Raw genomic sequence first — 21,851 nt, 5'->3', positions numbered from 1 at the left:
CACAGCGAAACGGCGAAATGCAAGAAGACAGACGAAACAAACGAAAAAATAAATAGAAAAAAAATCGATTTCACGTCGCGCCACGCTGGCGGGGTTTACGCGTTCGTGTGCGAGAAGAAAGAGAGAAAACGTGCTTGCCACACACACGCTGCAGCGAACGAAGAAGAAAAGCAAGTGTGAATTTATAAACGACAGGGGAATGCAGATTTTCGATCCGTCGTCGTTTCTTTACCGCCGGCTCCCGGTCACGCGTTCTCCGAAAGATTTTTGGGCCACTCGGTGAAATATTTCCGAGCATTCGGTGAGGCAACGAAAAAACGAACTTCGTCGACGATCGTCGCGGCAAAAGTACGCGACCGAAGTGACAGATTCTCTTGCAGACGTCTTAATTACGGGATTAAAAGTGCCGCCGCGCCATCAGGCGTCAACGCACGGGTGTTGCCAAGTTCGAGTGTGACAAAACACAAAGGCGTTTCTCGAAAAGTGATGGAGCATTCCCGTGGCAGAAACGAAACCCACACCTGCACACGAGAGTTCATTCACAGATGATTCGTGTCGTTCGTCTTCTCCGAGCGAGAAGCGGATATTCGATCTTAGTTTCAAATGGAACTTGCAATGGAATCCTGAATACTCTTATAGTTTTATCACACATGGATATACTTAAAGCTGTTATAATTATTCGTGGACGAATTGAAGAAGCATTCCCAAATATTTATATCAATTCAGTGATAATATTTGTAAATGCAACGTAGCCAGTCAAAATAAGACGGGCCAAAGAGACGAAATTAGCCGAAACTTTATTGGTGTGCGGATTTAAAATTAAACTATCAGACACGTTCACTTGGGATTCCGATCCATCAGCAGTCAAAATTAATTTTTGCTCCCACTAAAGCCATAGTGTTCATTAAATTCTATTTTCTCAACGACGTAAGAATATCAATTTTCTCCAGTCGGCGATACCACGCGAAGCCCATAAATTCCATCGCGTCACAGATAAATCTACCTCGCAAAATGAAGAACCTTGAATCCCCAACAGCGAGCGGCGCGTATACCTTCCCGCAACCCCTTTCACGACTCTGCTCTCCAACGACGAGGCCTTATCGTCGCGCATCGGCACAGCTGCGCGCGAGATGTTGCGGCGATACACCTACAGCCGTAGACTCACCGCACGCCGAGCGAAAACTGTGTCGAACGTACGTCGTCGCGGTGGCGGGCAGTGCAACGCGTGATTAACGAGACGCTCGCGCGCCCACGTCCCCCCGGATGATTTAGCGCGTGTCGCCGCGCGCTGTTTAATTATTCTATCCGTTATCTAACCGCCCCGCGGGATGCTTGTTTACTTAGATAATACAAGACTGGTCGGTTATTTTTTTCATGTTTGTCGATCGTGTGCCGTCGGTTCGTTGACTCGACGAACGAAAAAAGGGAGTTTCGCGCATGCAGGACTGATCGTCAGTAGTTTTGACGAGGTGACGGGACCGGTATAGGCTGGGATAGTATAGAGGAGATTTCGAGCGAATGAGTAATTTACGGTTTCGTGAATATCGGTTCGACAAGCTGCATGTTTAACGGAGCAATGTGAGTGAGCCGGCTTTGAATGCAAACTTTCCGAGGTGTTGGCTGTCGTTAAAAGTTTTACTTTCGAGAAATTATTATTGGTGCGTTTTGTACCTGCTAAAATAAACGAAATGTAGTATAATGGATAACACCCGATCACTATTTAAATGTCGCTGAAATATTCGAAAATACAACTATTTTTACAATTCACAGCACACTGGTTATTTCATGTCAGAGGAAAGTGTAACGTGTACCGATGTCTATATGCAATTTTTAAGAAAACATGCCTCCGATTAATTAACAGTCTCGCGATATTTATTACTTTCAAAATAGCACTGATGTTAATTAACAATCAACGAAATAAAAAATCACGCTCTATCAAGCATCGCGAGGTGATTTCGATTTCGGAGTGTTCTATACACTCTCGCCTCACTAAACTATCATTGTCATTTTTCTCCAAGTCACAACAAACATAACGATCAGCGCCGCCGACCCAGACGACTCATAAACGAGCGACGGACAGTGGAACAAATGAGATCCAACGCCGAGGTAATTAGTCTCCATTATAGATCAACGAAATTCTCGCTGTAAAAAAAAGTCTCGCCCAAGGTCCCGCCCATCGTTTGTTTTCCGCCAACTAGCAATTTCTCGAAGCGAAAAAAATACCGCGCGCGGCACAGAAAGGGAAGCGCGTATACAAAAGAACAGCGGAAAAAAAGAAAGAGAGAAAAGAAGCTGCGAACGAAAGTCAAACAACGCTCGTGACAGGGATCTGTTTATACAATAAAACCGCGCTTTTTTGAGCATTCCGACATCGGCGGCGTTATTTTTACAATCGAAGCGACGCAGCTTCTTGACACGAGGGCATCAAAATTTCACGGCACGCCACAAATATATATACGCGAGAAGCGTTACAACGCTGTAGCAGAGCCAATGATGCGCTATACTTGTGACGCCTCGTGCGAGAGAAAACAAAGATCTCGGCCCGAAGGGGGAATCGTTTGTAAATCAGCGCCTCGCTCTTAAAACCAATTTTTTTCCTTCGAGTGGCTCCGAAGCCTAAATCTTATCGAGCGCGGCGGCTTTCGTTGGCTTTTTCGCGCGCGCTAGCGTTCCGGAGAGTCTGGGCGCGAGAGTTTAAAAATAGTCGAGCGTGCCTTCGTATCTTACAATGGAAAATTTGAAATTTTATCAGGCTGCGCCGCTATAACATACATGATGTAATAGAGCGAGTTCGTCAATAAAAATCCATTAAAACTTCTCGCCCGAACTTTAACTAACCAGTCGCAGCTCCGAAGTCTGTTGAAAAAAATCTATTATCCAGATTCAACCGATTCAATTCCGGCAAAAGTTCAAGTCCCATGCATACATAGTCAGCCGCGGCTGAAGCTGTACGCGCGGCGCCTTGTTCAAAGGCGCTTTATTAAAACCGAGCGTGTCCGGCCATCTATATGCAAATACCTACTCCGCAACTCCCTCTCCCTCTCTGGGAAACTTTGGACCGAGCTCCGGTCAGAGCGTAGCCACAGCCTAATCACGAGACATTCTGCGCCGGGAAAATTCAATCGACGCGGCTTCGGTTAATGATACGTTATTGTTGCGCGCGCCCGCGCAATAGCCGGATGGGAATCGAGCCTCTGCGATTGCGTACGAGTTTCGCTCGCCGGGCACTTAAGATTCTAAGCCCGGATCAGCGCGGCGAACCCCCCGAAACTCAGACACTTGCGGAGGGGGGAACTTGACGTCGCAATTAACGCGCGAGCCCGAATCTTTCGGGCTAAGGATTCAATTAGCTTCCCCCCCGGCACCTGTCTTGCTATACTGCAGTATATATTCCCGCGAAGTCGCGAGTTCAGACTTACCAGACTTTGGAGCGGTCGCTCTATGTGCGTAAGGCTGCTGCTGTACTGTGCAGTGGATTTGTGGTGTGATCGATTTGGACTTGTGTCGAAGTGTATTGTGTGTATGCTGGACTCTGTACTGAATTGAACGCTTACCTGAAATCAGAATCGAGACATTAGCGTGAATTCAAAAGGAGAATCGCGAATGATTATCAGAATGATTACTGGAGTAGAAAAGCAGAGAGCTATTGAGAAAACCGTGGGTACTACAAGTTACGGTGTGTTTACGTCCTGCCGTCGTCCCTGCCGACTTTCAAATGACCACATATAGCCAGCATGCTGATGCCAATCAGATAGACACGTGCCTACGCTACATATAGTTATTGTGTTGTGTATCAAGGGACTTCGGTTTAATACATTCGTACTCGACTCTACCATGCGAGTCATCGTCGTTTAGAAAATCCTTGATTAGTCTGCGTCTCTGGCTCGCCCTTAGCAACAACTTTCTCCAGCGAGCAAAAGACACGACGCAGTTCGCCTCCGCGGCCAGAAAAGATCCAAGAGTGCGCTAGTGCAGACACGTCGGCGCGCAAACTTGGCAGAGCCGCGCAGGACGCGACGTCGACGACGGAGAGAACTTTCGCTCTTCTCTCGTCCCTCTCTCTCTAACGCGCGTGAGTCATTAAGCTGCGACGCCGGAGTAATGTTTGTTCCGAAATTAGTTGGACTATAGAAGCTGCGCCGAGGGCGCCGGCCGGTCACGTTCGCGCGTCTCGTGTTTCTATCGGATCTCGAAAACGTGACACCTGCAACAGCGCTTGTTTGACTGTACCTATAGACGCGTGCAGTGTAGCGAGATGCACCTCGTGTTTCCCCGTCGCCGCCCGAGTTATTTTGCGCGAGTGTCGAAGCCGATGTCGTGCGTCGTGTTGGCGCCGCGGAGGCTGAGATTGGCCTGCAGTAGGATTGACGAGGGATTGATGAGGTGCGAGTGCGTGGAAGCGATAGCAAAGAATCCGCAGGGCTTATCCGCGGATCTTTTGAAGTCACCCGATGGGAGAGAGAGAGAGAGAGAGAGAGAGAGAGAGAGAGAGAGAGAGAGAGAGAGAGAGAGAGAGAGAAAGGGCTATTGGATTAAGGTAGTAGTCGAGTTTTTCACTTTGATCAGTTTCCCTGGAGATTGTAACCGATTGGTAATTACTTTGTTCGCTGTTCGGCCATGAAATCATTTGAATCTGCGAAGAGTTCGATAAATTTGGAGTGCGTAAACATCGGGACTAAAATAAATGCACTCGATGAAATCATCGATCGATTTTGGCACTTCTTCCGACAAAAACATTTTCATTCATGAGGGTCGATAGAATGCGATCGAAAGCTTCCGAGACGGAAATATTCTTCGTCGCCCAAACAGACGCAGAATTTCACGTGATATTCAGTTCATACGCACAACCGCACGCGATTACTCATAGCTTGGCTTATTGACCCCTGAATCCGCGTGTAAACAATCAGAGCTGCAATATTACCAACTGGTATAACTTCCTTCCGCAGAGGTCCGATTTATTTTCCAAATCGCGAGGTAAACTTCGCCCGGCGCTATTTTCAATTTAACTTCCCCCGGCGCATCGAATCGCTGTGCGGATCCGATTCACTGAATATTCCCTGAGCTTCTCTGGTTAGCGTCCAGCTTGAGTGCGGTGCACGTATTGATGGCGCGCGCCACCGCGAGATCGATCGCGAGCCACTGAATCATTAAAATTTTATGGTCCGATGCTTAGGGCTAGTGCTAAGGTCTCCCGGTTCGCACTCCGGGTAGTAGCGCACGCGTTTTATTACGGTTTCACTCGGTGAATCGGAGAACGCGTTTCCATATAAGTGTCTTCCGATTCTGAGAAACGAAGTAGCTTTCAGAATATGTGGGTATAAAGGCACGATAATGCGAAACGCGCTGGTTTTGCATTCAAGCTGGAAAGTAGAATAGGACTCGTATGTGCAGTATTAATAGCATCTGGGTATACGCAAATGATGGCGATTGTTTACGAACAATATGGATTAACAAAATACTGACATTACAAAAACAAACGCAGTAATGCAGGAAAAAATTAAAAAAAAACCTACCAGTCGCAATAACAGTAACTCCCGTATAAGCAGTCGATTCTATTCGAAAGCCCGCACAATATCTTCACTACAAGGTGAAAGCACACTTCATTTTCGCAGAGAGGGTTCGACCCCATACAACCAATTCGAAATAAAGTTTATACGGTTCCGAAATATATTGCCCGCTTTTACGAAGGTGGGAGCACGTTTCGCAAGTAAAAGTGTTTATTTCACGCAGCACGGAGTATTCCGAGCAAAATAAAGCGCTATTTATGTTTTTCTTCGGAGGGAGAAGAGGAAAACAATGAAGCGATCTTGCACCGCCGCGCTGAAATACGCGTTGCCCTTAATAAAGCCAGACGCTTTCGTTACGAATATACATATTGATTTTTCAAACGAGGCTGACAACGCGCATTAGCATTGATGGTAAACATCTCGCCGCGTTGTTTATTTATCTCACTCGAAATATTGATCGTGTTTGTGTGTCTGTATAAAATCTGTGAAATCGGCCTTTTTCATCCTCGTCGCAATTTATCGAAGACAATAGCGGAGAAAACTTATTCGCTAAATCAGTATCGCTACTGTCGATCGGCGTAAATTAAACGAAATTAACGAGAGGGCAGTTAAAGCATTTCTCGCGACGCTGCATGAATTCGCGCAGTTGATCGCAGGCGCCCGTTTATTTTGAGCGTTAAAAAGTCACGGGAGCTATTAATTCCCGAGAGCCAGCGGTAAACAATAATTTACATTTCCGTGGAAGGAAATCTTATAGGCTGCGCTATGCTGCAGTATGTACACACGACGACCGCGAGAGAGGCCGAGAATCCAGGCCTCTATTTTATGAAATCGTTCCAGATATCACGGATTCTCGGAAATTGCGCAATTGCTTCTCAATTAAATTCAGATTTACGGCCGCGTCGCGCACACGAAAAACGAATATTCGACGCCTAGAAGCGAGCGAGAGAGAGAGAGGGAGAGCTGATGGGCACGAAATATTTCCTCGCTCTCGCGGGCCGTCGCCCCCTTTAATCCCGCTCGCACCAGCGGCGTCCCAGCTTTCGAAGGGAGAGAGAGAAAGAGAAACTAAATTTAAATATCGACTGATACGTCATGCGAATCTCTTTTGTCATTTGTAATTTAAAGCTTGTCGAAGACACCGTAGGTATAGACCTTTTTTTCGGAATGCCGTGTTCAGTCGGTTTGCTTATCCGCGTGTTTTGTTATCGGGAAATTCGTGGAAAAGTGTCAAAACAACAAAATTTAATTCTCATAAATTAGCATATGTTTATCCTCTTGGAAACTTCGTTAAACATTTTACGACTTTTTCGATGCGCATAATGTACGCCCTTAAAAATGATCTACGATCCTCGCTTAAACGAGCCGAAGCGCATAAGTTCAGGGCAAATTCATAAATCCGCTCGCTCAACATTCGCACAAACAAAAGTCCTCCGTGCGCTGCTGCTGCGTGCGACTGCATGAATTAAAATCCGCGCTTAAATCACGCTGAATTTCGTCCTTGTGCCTCGGCCTTATCAGCGTTAATTGTTTACCCCCGCGGCGGGCCACTCGAACCGAAAACTTTCCGAGAGTCGTTGCGAAAAATTCAATTAACACTAGCAAGAACGTCGATTTACACGCGCGACTCAAACACTTTTTATCCGTCGCGCAACGACTGCATATCTTTAAGACGGCTCTCGAGGACTTCCGATGATAAACGCCATGCAAATATAGATGGTGTTCTAACGAAGCGTCGTCGCGGAAGGCATTTTTCAAATTCGTGACACTGCGGTGAGCTTGATTATCGGAGTACGTACAGGATATATATATACGGTAGTCGAGAAAGTTTGGTTCCCGCGTCTATTGAAAAAGTTCGATGTTGTTGGGTCTTTGCGGGCGTTTTGGTTTTTTTCACCCGCGACTCTCGTCGATGCGGAATTCGAGCTGAATGTTTCCATTGCAGCAGAGCCGCGTATCCCGATAATTGATCGCTCATCAAGATTAATAGTGGATGTTTTCTATAAAGTTGTGCCGCAGCGGTAGTTGCGATCGATTATGTTGGCTATAACAAGTGGAAACTAGTCTGCGATTTTTAGTCTACTGCAAGCTTTGATTTACGAGATTTTTACAAGATTAAATTATTATACATCGTCATGAGCCACTCGCTAACAAAATTTAACAAATCAGGGATCGCGAACGAGCGTAAGCTCTTTTCCCAAAGCGCGCTTTAATAAGGATTTCGCAGTCCGAGAGTTGCGCGCCTCAAGAGTCCCAAAGCGAGACTCGCTCTCCAAGCGCCTCGGTTATAGGTACAAGGGAATTTAAGCGACGTTGCGCCGTTTCAAGTTGGCGATATGCTCGCGGGCTCAGCCTTTGGAGAACTGGATTTATGCTAAGGAAGTCAGTCGGCAGATGCGATGGATGAATGGAAATTAAGTTTGCGCGACTGACGGCGTAGGGTTCCGGGATTTTTGAATTGCTTATATAGCCACGTGTTCGGTATGGTTAATTTATAAATTTGTTTTCGTACAAGCGTCCTTGTAGTAATGGCAAATCTACTCTTGAATATAAAGATACACCGATTGATACTATGTTTTGTGATATAGAAAACGAAAGCTTTATTTGAAAATCAAAATCAAACATGAATATTCCTCACACGAGGAAGACTTAAATAAAGGCAAAGCACTGAAACACGCTATTATTTTTTCAGGGTTCGAGACGTACACACACATACACAGAAACACTCGCCAAGGCAGGAACGTAATACCCCGTGCGATTACGAATCGCATTCGTCGTCTGAGCAGCGCAGCATACACGTCAAAGGATCTCGTCTTGGTCGTCGACCAGCTCCTTCTCCAAAAGCGAACTTTTGCTCGTTCGCCTGTATACAGAGCAGCGCATATACATCCAGGCAACGTATCGCTCGCCAAGTCTTTCCACAAAGAGCGTTTGAGCCAAGCTGCCAGAGAGCAGACGCAGTGCATCGCAGTACAGAGCGGAGGAGCAGGTTTATATTACGCTTTTCCCGCGTTATAAATATTTTTTCGTTATATCGGAGGGGCGGCCGAGAGGAGGAGGAGGAAGGAGGGAGAGCTCGTAGCCAAATAGACCGGAGTCTTCTTCGTTGCGGTACTGCGCGAGCAGTTTGAAAGCTGCTCTGTGTGTCGAGTTTTATATAAATATGAGCGAGATTACAAACTTGCTGCAGTGCTGCTGCGCGACGAACGGCAAATGGAAGGTAAATGTTGCTGATGGATTTCGGAGAGATGAGGCTGTCTCGTCGACATTACAATTTTTGTTTGTCGTGCCGCAGTGTTATTATTATTTTTTCATGGATAACTAAAATCTTTTCTACGAATCTGGAAGCCTTGAATTTTAAAAATAATAGAATAAAAGTAGTTTATCGAAGCTTCAAAAAATCAATGGCGGGATACAAGAATTATTTGAATGAAAATACTGATGGAGTTACGTAACTATTTTCCATAAATTAAATTATCAAACTGAGTCGCGCATAAACATACAGATCTGTTTTTAGAAACTATTTAGACATCGCCACAGCAAACGGCCACGATAAATTTTTCAATACCTCTGCTCCGTCGCGCGCCATACGCTGTGTCAAACCCCGTATAAACAACAAAGAAGGAACATGCAGTTTCTCTCAGCCGCGAGCAAACATCAACAAACAGCAGCATTTATCTTCCCGTATAGCTGACGCGATCAGCGCATCTTTCTCCCTCTCCCTCTCCCTCTCTCGCCGCCTCCGCACCAGAAAAAAATCATGAAACGATCCTCGACTAAAGCTCCGCCTTTCTTTTTATTTATTTTCAGAAGATAGCGGCATCAGCAGCAGCCTCGACCCAGACTCAATACAGCCGGCGAAAAAGGAAAGCAACGCCACGTCGAGAAAAAGAGAGAAAAACGACAGATTCTCCACGGGGGAATTCTCCGCTGCTCACGAAAACTTGCGAGAGCCTCTGCTGTGCAACTTGATAAATCACCAAAGATACCGAGGAGCAGCACCTATATCGAAGAACTGCTGCGCCGAGGCTAAATGGATTTCAGAGGAGCGCTGCGTTGTTTGAGCTCTGCCGCGAAAATTGTCAATACTTCCGCACTCGCGTTCGAATGAATTTTCTTTCGTCGAAAGTCAACTCTGGACGCGATAACTGTAATGCTTGCGAATTGTAAAATTGCGGCGTTATTGGAAAGGACTGAATTGTACATTATACTACGTTGTAGACTGATGGTAGTTACAATAAATGCGTCTCTGATATTGCCTGTTAAAACTGCACGAAAACCTTTATTAAAGGCGAGACGTTCTGATGAATTTTTCCGCTCCCCTCGACGAGCGGTTCGCAATACCGAGAAAAACAATACAGAAGCGAAGAATACCGCAAGCATTCTAACGGTGCAAATTGTAAACAACTCTGGGCGAGAGCGAGAAATTCAAATGCGACACTGTGCAAATACAGCGAGCATCGGGAAAAGATTCATTCCAGCGAGAGAATAACAAGAGTCAAAAAGCGCGCAGACGGACACGGGAAAACAAGGAGGAATTGATAGGAGCCAACGAGATTCATCTGCACGCAGACTCTCAAGGGGGCTCTCCGTCGCGGTTCTCTATCAAAAGTGCAGGAGCGAACTCGAGCGGAAAAATACGAGGTATACGTATAGCTGAAACACTGATGCAGCCTCGCGCTGAAGCGAGTATATTGAAAATAACGAAAGTTCAGGCTCGTTGTCAGTCATAAAGTCGGTCTAGCCGCGCGCGCGCGCCTTGTTACATATATGTATATACGTGAGGCTTGGGCGCAGAACTTTGAGTAATCATCCCGGCGCGGTGCCGAGGCGTAATGGATTTGTTCTTGCGGCAGGGAAATGGGAATTCGATGAGTTTTTGTTTAGCCGAGGGAATATGAATGGGAGGGAGAGGAGTAGCTCATTATGTTAAACATGTTTGCGCGAATGATGAAGAAGTTTGACGGGATGTTGCGGGTTGCGGTACTTTTATGCGCAGGCAGTCTGGTCTACTCACGGTTGGCTGAATGAGATTTCGATTTTCAAGAGCGGTGTATTCATGTTAATACAATATCAATTTGTACGACGAATGAACATGAATTTAGAATGATTGCACTCTAATGCGGAGATTGTATACGTTTATTATTTATGAAAATGAATTTATCAACAAAAAGAATGCATTTATGTAGTAGCACACAATATAGTAATCTTTGTGAGATATCAGATAAACGAATTAAATTAAAATGAATAACTTCTCTTTTAGGAATAACAAGCAAAGCGAGTCGCAATACCACGAAGAGTCTACTCGAAAAGAGACGAAGAGAACAACTGTAAACAAAAGTCGAGGAGTCGTTTGCGAACTAAACAATTGTAACACATGCGCGTGTAAAATACCGGAGTGAGCGAGGATGCGAAGCATTATTCGCGGCCACTCACCGAGGGCCATGCATTACGACATAAAGGCACGAGTGAAGCGCGACAGAACCCAGCCGAGGATATCAGGGACGACAGGGAATGGGAGACTAAGTTGATGCTGATGCCGGAAACGTTTCATTGGAAAGCGCTAGAGCGTAAGTCGATCGATGTATTGTACATTATGCGTATGTTTGCGCTTGCTTGTGTTGCGAGAGAGAATAATAATGACGTTATGGCAACTACACTATTTCAATAACTTCTCCATCAGATCGTGAATGATCATTATGATATTTCATTTTATACCGCAGTAACGGGCGTCAGTAAATTGTACATTATTATTCTGAACAAACGAATATTCTTGTAAGAACACGACGATGCAAAATAATAGTTTCAGAATCCATTGCAGTGTTCGTACAGTAAGAGTCTCTGCAATAAAAATCTCATTGATAGTTGCCGAGCTCTCGAATTGATAGAGTAGAAAATCTTCCGTCGCAACGGCGTCGCTACACCTTCCTTCTTGTTTTCTGTTTCCGGGGCAATACAGCATCCGGCAGCGGCGGTGCGCCATCAATTCTCGAGGATCCGGAGCGCGAGGCTCGCGCTAATTGGCGTGCAGCAGCAGCTCACGACGATATTAAGGATCGGCGACGCTAATAACCGCACCTCGAGACAGACACGAGAAGAGAGAGAGAGAGAGAGAGAGAGAGAGAGAGAGAGAGAGAGTCGCAGGAGACGTTGCCGCCTGTGTCGTGGTGGGCGTAGATCGAACCTCGCCGGTAAGAGCAGCGAGTTCTTCTTTCACTTCTTTTTTCGGCTGTGTTTGGCTGTCGCGTGGACTCGCGGGTCGTTTGTCAAAAAAATACCGACTGACACGGGATCTCGCGTTGCGTTGCTTTGTATATACGTCTTGTATAGATGGAGGCTAGGTTGATTGATTGACTCGATCGATTTGTACTGGTGGCACTTTTTTCTAATTTTTTTTTCTCTGTATTCAACGGTGATGGGCTTTTAATGCGGGGGAAGGACGATAGACGTCGTTAGGAATTAGTAGGTTACTGCTGTGGGTGAAATGCTCTTATAATTAGTATTCTGTTTTCAAGTTGTGATACAGGGTGCATATTGGTCAGGGGTTAAGCTTATACTTCTCAATATTTTAAATAAGTAATCATGTGTGAATTATTAACTAAAATCAATAGCAGATAACGTTTCAGATTGATGAACTATTATCAATTCATCGATTCAATTATAGAAACGTTTCAAATATTCAAATTCACTTTATATAGTTTGCAAATTTCAATTAGTGAGCGAGTCTGATGCAAACCGCGAAAAGACATGCCCAAGCTTTATCCATCGTATGATGAACGAAAATTTCCACGTCGTGTTCTGTAACAAAGCAAACGTGAACCACACAATCTACAGCGTCACTGCGACTTGCTCCCTTTGTTCGTCTCCAGATGAGTTTCGAGCATCAAAAATCCACCTCGACTCGAAAGTCCGTTGCATAAATGCGCGCGCGCGTCGAACCTCCTCGAGCCACGGCCAGGCAAATATATCCGAGCAAGCGGCAAAAAAGCTTCGATATCTCTCGACATTCAATCAAAACTCTCGTGTCCCACTCAGGAAAAAGTTCAAAGGAGCCTGGCCACGTGGGCAGAAGCAGAAGCAGCAGCCAGAGTCATCGGCGGAGAGCAGAGTCGGTCGCGTCAGTGTGCATGCGAACGAAGCGGCGCGAGCTCAAGGAGCTGCGTCAGGGAAGAAAGTCCAGCGGCTGCTTCGAGGCCGAAGGCTTGAGCTTCGCCGGGCAGAAACAGCTGGCTGATCTTCCGCGGCTAGACGCCTGCTACGAGCTCATCAAGATGATAGCCGGCGCGGGTGTGGGTATGGCCGGCGGCGGGGCCGGCATGCTGCGCGCCAGGCGCCGCGACATCAGCATCAAGCCCAATCGCAAGCTCGACCGGAAGTCCTCCAGGGGCATGATCTACGAGAACGAGGAGCTCAGGCTCAGGACCATTCACATCAACGCGGAAGTCGAGCAAGGTAAAGTTTATATCTTGTAGGTGCATATAGCTGTATCACTGCCCCCTGTTTGCTTTAGTTGTAATTCGATTTATAATTATCCGGCTGATGCCAAAAGCGAATCAGTGCGTTAAGCTATCTGCAAACGAGACTGGAGTTCCCGTATCTGCTCGGACGACTTGTTTCTTTAATTTCTTTAATATTGTTGTACGTTAAGTTATGCTTTTGTTATTCCTCATTGAAGTATTTCCAAACACTGGCATTTCCTGTTACCAAAACTTTCCTTCGCATAATGCCGATTTAGCGATACAAATAATAGCCAGTTTTCCGAATCGTTGCGAGCTCAGTATTTTCGTATAGCGTTCTAATGAAATGTTTTCTTCCACCTACTCCTCTTCACCTCGTTCGCATTCCTCCGTACCATCATAGCCCACTTCGACGTCGCGCAAATTGCGGAAAATTCGAGTAAAATTCTCTCGCGAGCCCACTCCTCGTGCTCACGTGCAAACACTTACAGCTCTCCGCGAGCATGTATGTCGGTAACTCGTTCGCTTGTGTTCTCTCTCTTTCTCTCTTTCTCGTATAGTGGCCCACAAATAGCATACGCGCTCTGGACTCGCGCGTGCCGCAAGAGAGAGATAGAGAGAGAGAGAGACAGAGAGAGAGAGAGAGAGAGAGAAAGAGAGAGAGAGAGAGAGAGAGAGAGAAAGAGAGAGAGAGAGAGAGAGAGCAGCCTGGACCTATTTTCGATGGCTGACCAGCGCCGCGCCGCGTCGCGTGTCGCCCGCGTCGTCGTCGTCTCTTGTCCAGTCGGAAACTCGCTGCTGATCTATGAGCGCCTCAGACTGTACACATTGTGATTTGCATCTGTGCTTCTTAAAAATTGTGCTTTGTGCGTTCGAGAACGTTCCCTGTGCTTTGAGGCAAGTTTTGGAGAAAGTTCGTATTTGCCGAGTCTGCATTACCGCGAGATGTTCGCGGTTGGAGGGCTAAATGTTCAACATGATGCAGCCGTACCTCGACTCTTATGCTCTAGATTGTACGTAATTGTGGTAGTGTGATTGTGAAGTTAGCATGGTGCATTGCGATTTGAAGTTGTAAGATAATAAATTAGCAATATTAATATGTTTCTTCGCGACTAAGCAAATTGGATATTATGTGAACGTATATACTAGAAATTGTACCGTGTTTACTATTTTTTTAAATCTCATATCGGTAATACAAAGCATTGTGTAAATTCTCCGTTATATAAGAGTTCATTTTAGAATGTAAACGAGATTTTTTTTGAGGAAATTTGACATACTTTTCTGGTATTTATAAACAGAACGAGATTCATGAAAATTCATTGAATGAGAGTATTATAAGTTTTTGAACAGCTCAAAAGTGACTGCATTTTCCGATGAATTATCTGTGCACCTAATAATTATTCATACAATCAAAAACAATTACGAATCTGTAGATGCCGTGCAATATTTCCACAAATAATATCCATTGGGCTTATTGCCGAGAGATTCGCGTAGATGGCGCGAGTTGTACGAAAATACTAACACCCAGATGTATATAGCGTCATAAATGTTTTGTGGTAGTAGTAGCAGCGAGTGTGGGTATTTCGTTTATGTTTCCTAGTTACTAACCTAATTATAGATACTGCACAATGTCTTTCCAGAATGCATAAATGACACGTCATCTTATGCACAAAGCCTTGCAGTGTTCGTAATTTTTCGATAACACAGAGTAATCTTAGCGGTAGACATGAATTTTAAGTAAATTAAACCTGTCAGATAGAATTACCAACAAGGAACTTAAAGAGCCGGGCATCTGTGATAACAGTTTTAACGCGAGCTACATTTTTTACAAACAAACCGAAAGGGCGGAAACCTCTATTTAGGGAGAAATGTGTCTGAGGTTCCGACAAAGTACGCGGCGCGCGGGCCAATTTTATTTCCGTAACACGGGGGGGGGGGAAGCATTTTGTTTGTGAATTATTTAGCGGCTAATGAATCTTTCATCCAGCAAAATTTAGGATGTTTTCAAACGCATGAGGATTTAATTTACGTGTCGAATGCTTGAGTGTTTTAGCTTCTCGTACAATAATAATTCGTATGTTTTCCGCGTTATGAAGTGATGAAGTGTAACCGTATTTACCATCTCTAGATGATTTAGTTGGGTGTAGCACAAACCGAGTTCGACATGGATTTTTATTTGATGGATTATATCCGAATAATCCACTATCAGGCGTAATTTGGCGCAAGTATAATTACACAAAACGCACCAAAAACTGAAACTCTGCCGTTAACGAAGTGCCTAACGGCACTCCAATTTTCACTTCCGTCAAACCACGAAGAAATAGGGTGCGCACGCGCGCGCCTATGTTGTGTTTGTAAATTATTTCACAGCTAATGAATGCCTCCGCCACGAACACCACAAGTTAAGACGTTAGAGTCTCGAGCCTCCTTCCCATCGTCTCCGGTAACGCGGGATCTTGGCTCTGCCAACTTCCTGGCATTATCGGAATACTCGGCGCCGAGGCGCGGAAGTCTTCGCGTATAATGGGTGATTATAAAGAGAATTCGTCACAGACGCGGGGATATCATTTATCTTCGTTTGCACGAGGCCTGGCCATCTTCTTGGCGAGCGAGTTTCTTCGACGAATTTCATTAATTACGGTTTTGGAATACTCTTCTGATAATAATAATATAACTTATAATAATCTGCGAATGATTTATCTAGCTCGCACAGAGTTTTTTTGTGGAATTTACATTTGCGAAAGGTATGTGAAACTTTAATAGGACAATCGTCAGGATAACAATAGTTGTAAAAGTACTGTAAAAGTACTCGACGAAACATTAATATTCTCTATGACAGCAGATCCCCACCCGAAACTTGGTAAGCAGCTCTAAGTTCGAAGTTCTCTTTGGGCAGATCAGCAAGAGGAGGATCCAACACTAAGTTTTCATCATTGTTAAAATTGCTCGAGAATCAATTTTTAATTCCGATTGAATTATTCGCATACCTCCTCACTCCAGCGAGTTTCTAAAGCATCTTTCTCATTCTTCTCGCGCCTCGTTGGGAAGAATCCGAGTAGAAAAATACTTTTAATTTTTTTGCAACTGCGCCACCTCGAGAAATTAGTTTAAGGTTAAGAAAGTCGCAGCACGAATGTTTCTTAAATTAGCAAAATATTAACACGTTTTCTATGATATCAAAATTTAAAAGATTATATTTTAGATTGCTTTTAAGTTTCTCGAGCGATGTAATATACACGTACTCTACAACCCTGATTGAAGTTGCTTGATCATTTGAGGGATTAGAGAAAAATAAAAAGCGAAAAAACTGTCGATAAAAAAGTAAAGTAGAATCGTCAAAAGTAAATTCTCATTTTTGCGTTTTGAAAGAAAATTTGCTCTTTTTATGAATAGAATAGTTTCAGTTGTACTAGTAATAGAATGGTGGTAAAGTAATAAAAGAAGATGAAAAATGATGGAACCTCAAATGGTAAAAAAAACACGCGTTCATATTCCGCTTTGATGCCTAAACAATTCATTATTCTACCGTTATCACCGTCAATATCTCTGCATACCTATTCGCTGGCCATAAAACGTTCAAAGACCTTTCCAAAAAAGAAAAAAGCTCGAACCAGCAAAAGAGCCAAACAGAGAGACAGACTCAAAGCGAGATAAAAAAAGTTCGGAGAGCGAGAGGAGAGAGGGTAGGGAACTTTACATGAACGACTGCACATGTCCGATTCTCCTCGTCGTTTCGAATGCCGCCACACGAGGGTTGACGGTTTACCTACATACAGGCGTACACTCAGGCAGTTTGTGTGGCAGCCGAGGGGGAAGCTTCTCCTGGCAATTAGCGCGACCCGAGCGTTTCTTCCCTGCTTGCCGCTGTCGTTCTCTCTCTCTCTCTCTCTCTCTCTCTCTCTCTCTCTCTCTCTCTCTCTCTCTCTCTCTCTCTCCCTCTCTCTCTCTGTCCCTCTCTCTCTCCCTCTCTCTTCGCGCCCCTGCTCTCTCGAAAAATTCATTTAATGACAGCCGCGTTATTTAGCGCCGCGCTTTTGTGAGTTCGCGAATGTACATGGCTGCAAGTGCGTGGAATCAGACGTGAATGCGCGAATTAAACGAATTACGAGTGTCATTAGAGTCGCTTGGAATGACAGAAGTCATTTGTGGTTTTTTTGATCTTTGAAGGGTGTAGCTATTGAGGTTTCATGTTGATGTATTGAGGAAGTATAACGAGTTTCTGTATGAAGTATTATAAAAGCACCGAGAGCGAGATGCATAGAGTCGGGTATTTTCAAATAGTAAACAAATGAGTCGATCCTTATGTACACGGTGCGATTGAATTGATATCATTGTACAGTTTTATTCACGGTAGTGAAACGGAAGTGATATTGATTCTACAGTACTTGAGATTGAATCATACATCAAGAATTTCATCTCGATTAGAAATGCTATTCCGAATTCAATCATATTGTAATGCGCGTGAAATAATAATTACAATAATGATAATGAATATGAATAAGAAACATTATACTGAAACTTACATTAAGGAAGTGCAGCAGGAACTTAATAGCACTCACCTGGAACATAAAGAAACGAAAAAAGTTTAATGTCTGGCAATATTTAATTATTATTTATTTTCAAATATACATTTTTCACATGTATCTACCATCCATACGATTGATTTTCCTTATTAATGAAGTTTTTCATATCAATAAACGCGAGCTTTACAAATACACCACTGATATCTCGCCTACAAAGTTCAACTTGGCCCAAAGAAAAAAAAAGAAGCATCGAGTCGGTAAATGTGCAACCGAATCCAAATCTAAGAACAGCGAGTCAGCAGCAACCGTAGCACTCGTACGTTCGACTCTTGAGCATGAATCTTCGCGTCTCTCCCTCTCTCGCGAGTGTGTCGATTCGGCTGCACTTTATTTCCTGGCTTCTCTATGGTGCAATCGCTACTTCTTCGCGGGCGCACCGCGGAGGCCGAACTTTCTTCGACGAGCGCACGCCTGTGTCAGACGTGATATAGCGCCGTATCACTGGCCCCGAGATTTACGGTTCTGCGCGGCAGTCGTGAACTATATAGATACCGGCGTGGTGGCCGCCGTCTGTTGCTGGACATGCCTCCTCTGCTCGAGACTTCCTTACCTATATAGACGGTATCGATGAACAATGGCCCGACGATTACATCGACGCGTTAACTGTTGTTTTATGGCCGTTCAATCGGGTCTGCGCGCGTGGGATTGATCGGTCTGAGCGATTAATGCTGCTGAGTATATCGTTCAACGATTATTTACGAAACCTGTTTCTACACACACAGTGGGCGCCATTTTCGATAGCCGATATGCGTTTTTTAATAGATTCGGCTTAACATCGATTGAATGTGCGCTACACCGGTGACATTGCTATTTTGTCAATAAAATGAATCAAAGTTTCATCGAATAAAACTCGAGTGACTAATGCGTCAACCACTAAAAATAAAAGTTCGCTCCAAGCATTGTCTAACAGTAATCCGCATCGATCTGGTAATTCGATTAATTCTTGACCTTCAATCATGATAGCCGATACACAGAAGCTTTATAACTTGAAACCCAATGTTTCGCGAAGCTTTTCCAAACATTGTTCAGCATTTTTATCATCGAGTATACATCAGGCCTCAAAGGAACGGTGCTTTCTCGTAAATCATAAGAGACCTTCGAGCTTTTCTATTTCTATTGCAGCTTTTGACGACAGCATTGTCCTCCCTCATAATTTATGGAAGGCCAGAAACTCCATCAAACCTCAAAACGCTTCAAACAATGCGTCCCGCATATACTTTCCGGTTCTCCTCAAACACTGTAGACGAGCTACTCTCTCGAAACTTTGCATTAATAAAACCTCAGCAGCGCCGAACCGTCGGAATAACACATCCGCGAATCGGTCTTCCAGCATCAACTCGTAAAAGCGTCTCTAAACGCTTCGCGGCTAGCAGCAGCAGCGGCTCACTCGTCTCGACCCCTGTCCGTCTGATCATCCCACGTCTTTTCCACTTAATCGCTCTGCCACCGCAGATCCTTTAACCTTTCCCGTCGCAGACTTGCGCAGGCAAACAAACACACACACACACACACACACACACATGCGACGAGTAGAGTCCGGCAAGGCTTCTCCCCTCGACCTTGCCGGGCGATTTCGCGGCCGCGCGTCGTCGAACACACAAGAAAGATTTAAATAGTAGCGTCTCGGTCTTCTGGCGCAACGCGTCTCTTCGCGGCGACGGCCAGGGATGGAAATAGCGCGACGGATTTTTTTCCGACAGTGAGAGCTATCGCGCTTGACTGCGCGACGATGCTATCGGAGCTGCATAGTTTCCGCTTTGTGTTTTCGTTTGCCGATGGATCGCGGAGGGGAATAATAGTTGCCGAGAGTGCTGTGCGTAGACGAGTGCTGGTATTGATAGGGCTGCCAGGATTATGGATTTCGAGAGGACAGGATTGATGCTACTGCTGTCACCTTCGCATGGTATGGCTTTGGACTTTTGTTTGTATTGGATTCGCTTGCTATTTGATTACGCGACGCTCGACTGCAGTATCCGGACTGCAGTATCCGGACTGCTAAATTGCATTTGTATGATTGTGTGTAGATCATAGACACTGACATTACGTGAATCTTGAACTGCCTTTCCCCTTACGATAAGAATGCGCTTCACCGAGATTTCCCGCTTACTTCGAAACAGGGCATTGGAATAGCGCCAATGTTTGGGAATTACGTTTAAATAAACACGCGGTCGCCGAGAGTAGGGAATTCCGTACAAAAGCAATTTGCCAGTTGTCACGTACGCACTCTAGCGTTCTCGCTCCCTCCCCGTAACACAGTGCAGCCATCCTGACAGTTCTACGGCCTAGGCCAACTGACTTATTTATAACACGCAACATGGAAATGCTTCCACAGCGTCTCGTCATGTTACGTTCGGTTACAGAGCAATTTTTTCCAAACCATCGTATACCGTGCAAACATTAATAGCCGTTTCCCGCTGTATTTGAACGCGACTAATTGAACAGAATCTCCGCCCTTGTTAACAAACGATCATCGGCGTAGCCGCGGGAGATTCTTTTAAAACACTTTCCGCGTCCCACATAAATCACACCATCAATCATACAAAGCAGCGCGGCATATGAGCGATAGCAGCGTACACGGCCCACATGACGAAAAGCACATCAGGAGGAAGCGAGCGCGGGACTTCGCAACTCTTCCCGCACGCGAGCATCACGGCGCCGCCGGCGGCGGAGTGGTGGAAAAGCCTTTGGTAGTTGTGTGTTGTGGAGCGCGGACGACTGGTAGTTTGCCGGCCAGTTCAAAACAGCCAGCATCTCTGCGAGCGCGCCAGCTGCCGACGCGTACGTATAGACGCACGCGATTGATAGGAGGTTCGGCGGGGAAGACGAAGAAGAAGGGCAAAACCGAAGCCGCGCACTTTGCCGCCCTCAAAGGCGCCATTTGTCGGTGTGGTCGAGGGAAAGCCCACCGCGCAGCGCCGTGTGATGTAGCCCTCTCGACGGTTTAAGCGGCCGTGAAATCGACCGCTGGCGCAATTGATAATCGCCGCGAGTGTCGCGCGACAAGTGCTGCGCCGCGGAGGGAGAGCGACGAGAGAGAGGAAGTGCAGGTGGCGCGAGTGATTGTGACGTAGGAGGAGGGCTGCCGCGGAATCGCGGGGGAGAGATTTCAAAACTTTATGGCGGAGTCTGGATATTGTTCTGTGAAGTGATTTATTCCGAAAGGGCTGTGCTCGAAGCGATATTTTCGTTACTCGTTGGTCGGAGAATATATATATAGTGTTCGTTGCGCAGTGCACTTGATTCTTGTTTTTCTTTCGATATCGTGCATGCGTTTAATGAGAGAAATTTCTCGTTATATAACTCGCTGTGTGACGCGCTTACTGTCGCACATCATGAAGAACTAATTTTGGCATTGTAATATAGTCTCGTTGAGATACGTAACTAAAAGTCGTATATTAAAATTTATTTTTGAAATTCAAAAGTTATAATCAAAAGTTCTGAACGGTAATGTTTTTTCGCAGTTCTCTCGCGTTTCAAAAATCGAGTAATGGACAAATTTAATCAAGCTGCAGCACAATTAATTTCATCGCAGTTAATTCCAGTGTTCAATGAATCAATTTATGCGAACTTAATCGATCGCAATTTGCTTCGGTGTTCAATTACAATGCCAGCTCGTGGAGTATCCGGTGATAGAAGTTAATGAATTGCTGTAAGAAGTCGACGAGGAAATTCGGAGTTGCGCAGAAGTTTAGGAAGATCAGATTACATTATATACTGAAAAGTACGGCACTGATCACTCGAGAAAGCTAAATTAAAATTCCCAGCGACTCTGCCCCTCCACGGAGAGATAAGAATAATAAAAATAAATATAGCGCCTATAGCCTTTTCGACGAATCAATCGCAACACGGTAATTCCACTAAAACGTCAGTGGGTGTAAACCGGTCGGTCAGAATTTTTCTCGCGAAAAAGAATAACCGTGGATAAACAAACGCGGGGGAAGGAATTCCCGCACAAACTACGTCAGACATTCGCGCGCAGGTGTGAGCCGGGAAAATTTATCGGCCGCCCGTCGAAAAGTGTGTGAAGGCTCGCTCGCCGCTGATACGTGGGCGTACACGTGCGCGGCGCGTCTTCCACAACTCTCGCTCTCTTTCCGCGCCACACGATCGATCGAAATCCTGGAATCCGACGGTGGTCGCGTCTGTGCCAATGCAAACACGCTACTGTATCGAAACGTACACTGAGAGAACTATATATTAAAATTTACTACATATATAGGAAAAATTACTATATTAGATAGTAACGGCAGGTCATACTCGCTCCATGACGGTTTTTACTATATTCATAGTAAAAATTGTTACTT

General features: G+C 45.1%; 2 protein-coding genes across 12 annotated transcripts in view; one reads left to right on the top strand and one right to left on the bottom strand.

The window, feature by feature from the left end:
• The window catches only part of LOC100116943 (tyrosine-protein kinase transmembrane receptor Ror), a 324,541-nt gene that overhangs the window by 180,411 nt on the left and 122,279 nt on the right, over window positions 1-21,851 (bottom strand). Inside the window, exon 1 of one of the 4 annotated variants that reach the window (XM_032595831.1) lies at window positions 3,420-3,538. The exons of the other annotated variants lie outside the window; for them this stretch is intronic. The gene's annotated coding sequence lies outside the window, so the exon portion shown is untranslated. Of the gene's footprint in view, window positions 1-3,419; window positions 3,539-21,851 lie in introns of those variants that run through there. 4 annotated transcript variants of the gene reach the window in all.
• The window catches only part of LOC100680254, a 39,287-nt gene that overhangs the window by 1,082 nt on the left and 16,354 nt on the right, over window positions 1-21,851 (top strand). For 2 of the 8 annotated variants that reach the window (XM_016986681.3, XM_031924732.2), the window contains exons 2-6: window positions 8,200-8,496; window positions 9,318-10,151; window positions 10,771-11,077; window positions 11,467-11,698; window positions 12,543-12,959. In XM_016986681.3, coding sequence (XP_016842170.1) covers window positions 12,635-12,959 — 325 coding nt within the window. In that variant the 5' untranslated portion in view covers window positions 8,200-8,496; window positions 9,318-10,151; window positions 10,771-11,077; window positions 11,467-11,698; window positions 12,543-12,634. Of the gene's footprint in view, window positions 1-2,018; window positions 2,107-4,107; window positions 4,384-8,199; window positions 8,497-9,317; window positions 11,078-11,466; window positions 11,699-12,542; window positions 12,960-13,751; window positions 13,978-19,157; window positions 19,451-21,851 lie in introns of those variants that run through there. The other 6 variants (XM_016986683.2, XM_016986676.3, XM_032595834.1 and 3 more) reach the window with 6 other exon arrangements.

This window comes from Nasonia vitripennis, chromosome 1 (genome assembly GCF_009193385.2).
Source record: "Nasonia vitripennis strain AsymCx chromosome 1, Nvit_psr_1.1, whole genome shotgun sequence".
Lineage (NCBI taxonomy): Eukaryota > Metazoa > Arthropoda > Insecta > Hymenoptera > Pteromalidae > Nasonia > Nasonia vitripennis.
This window is presented reverse-complemented; position numbering and strand designations above follow the sequence as displayed.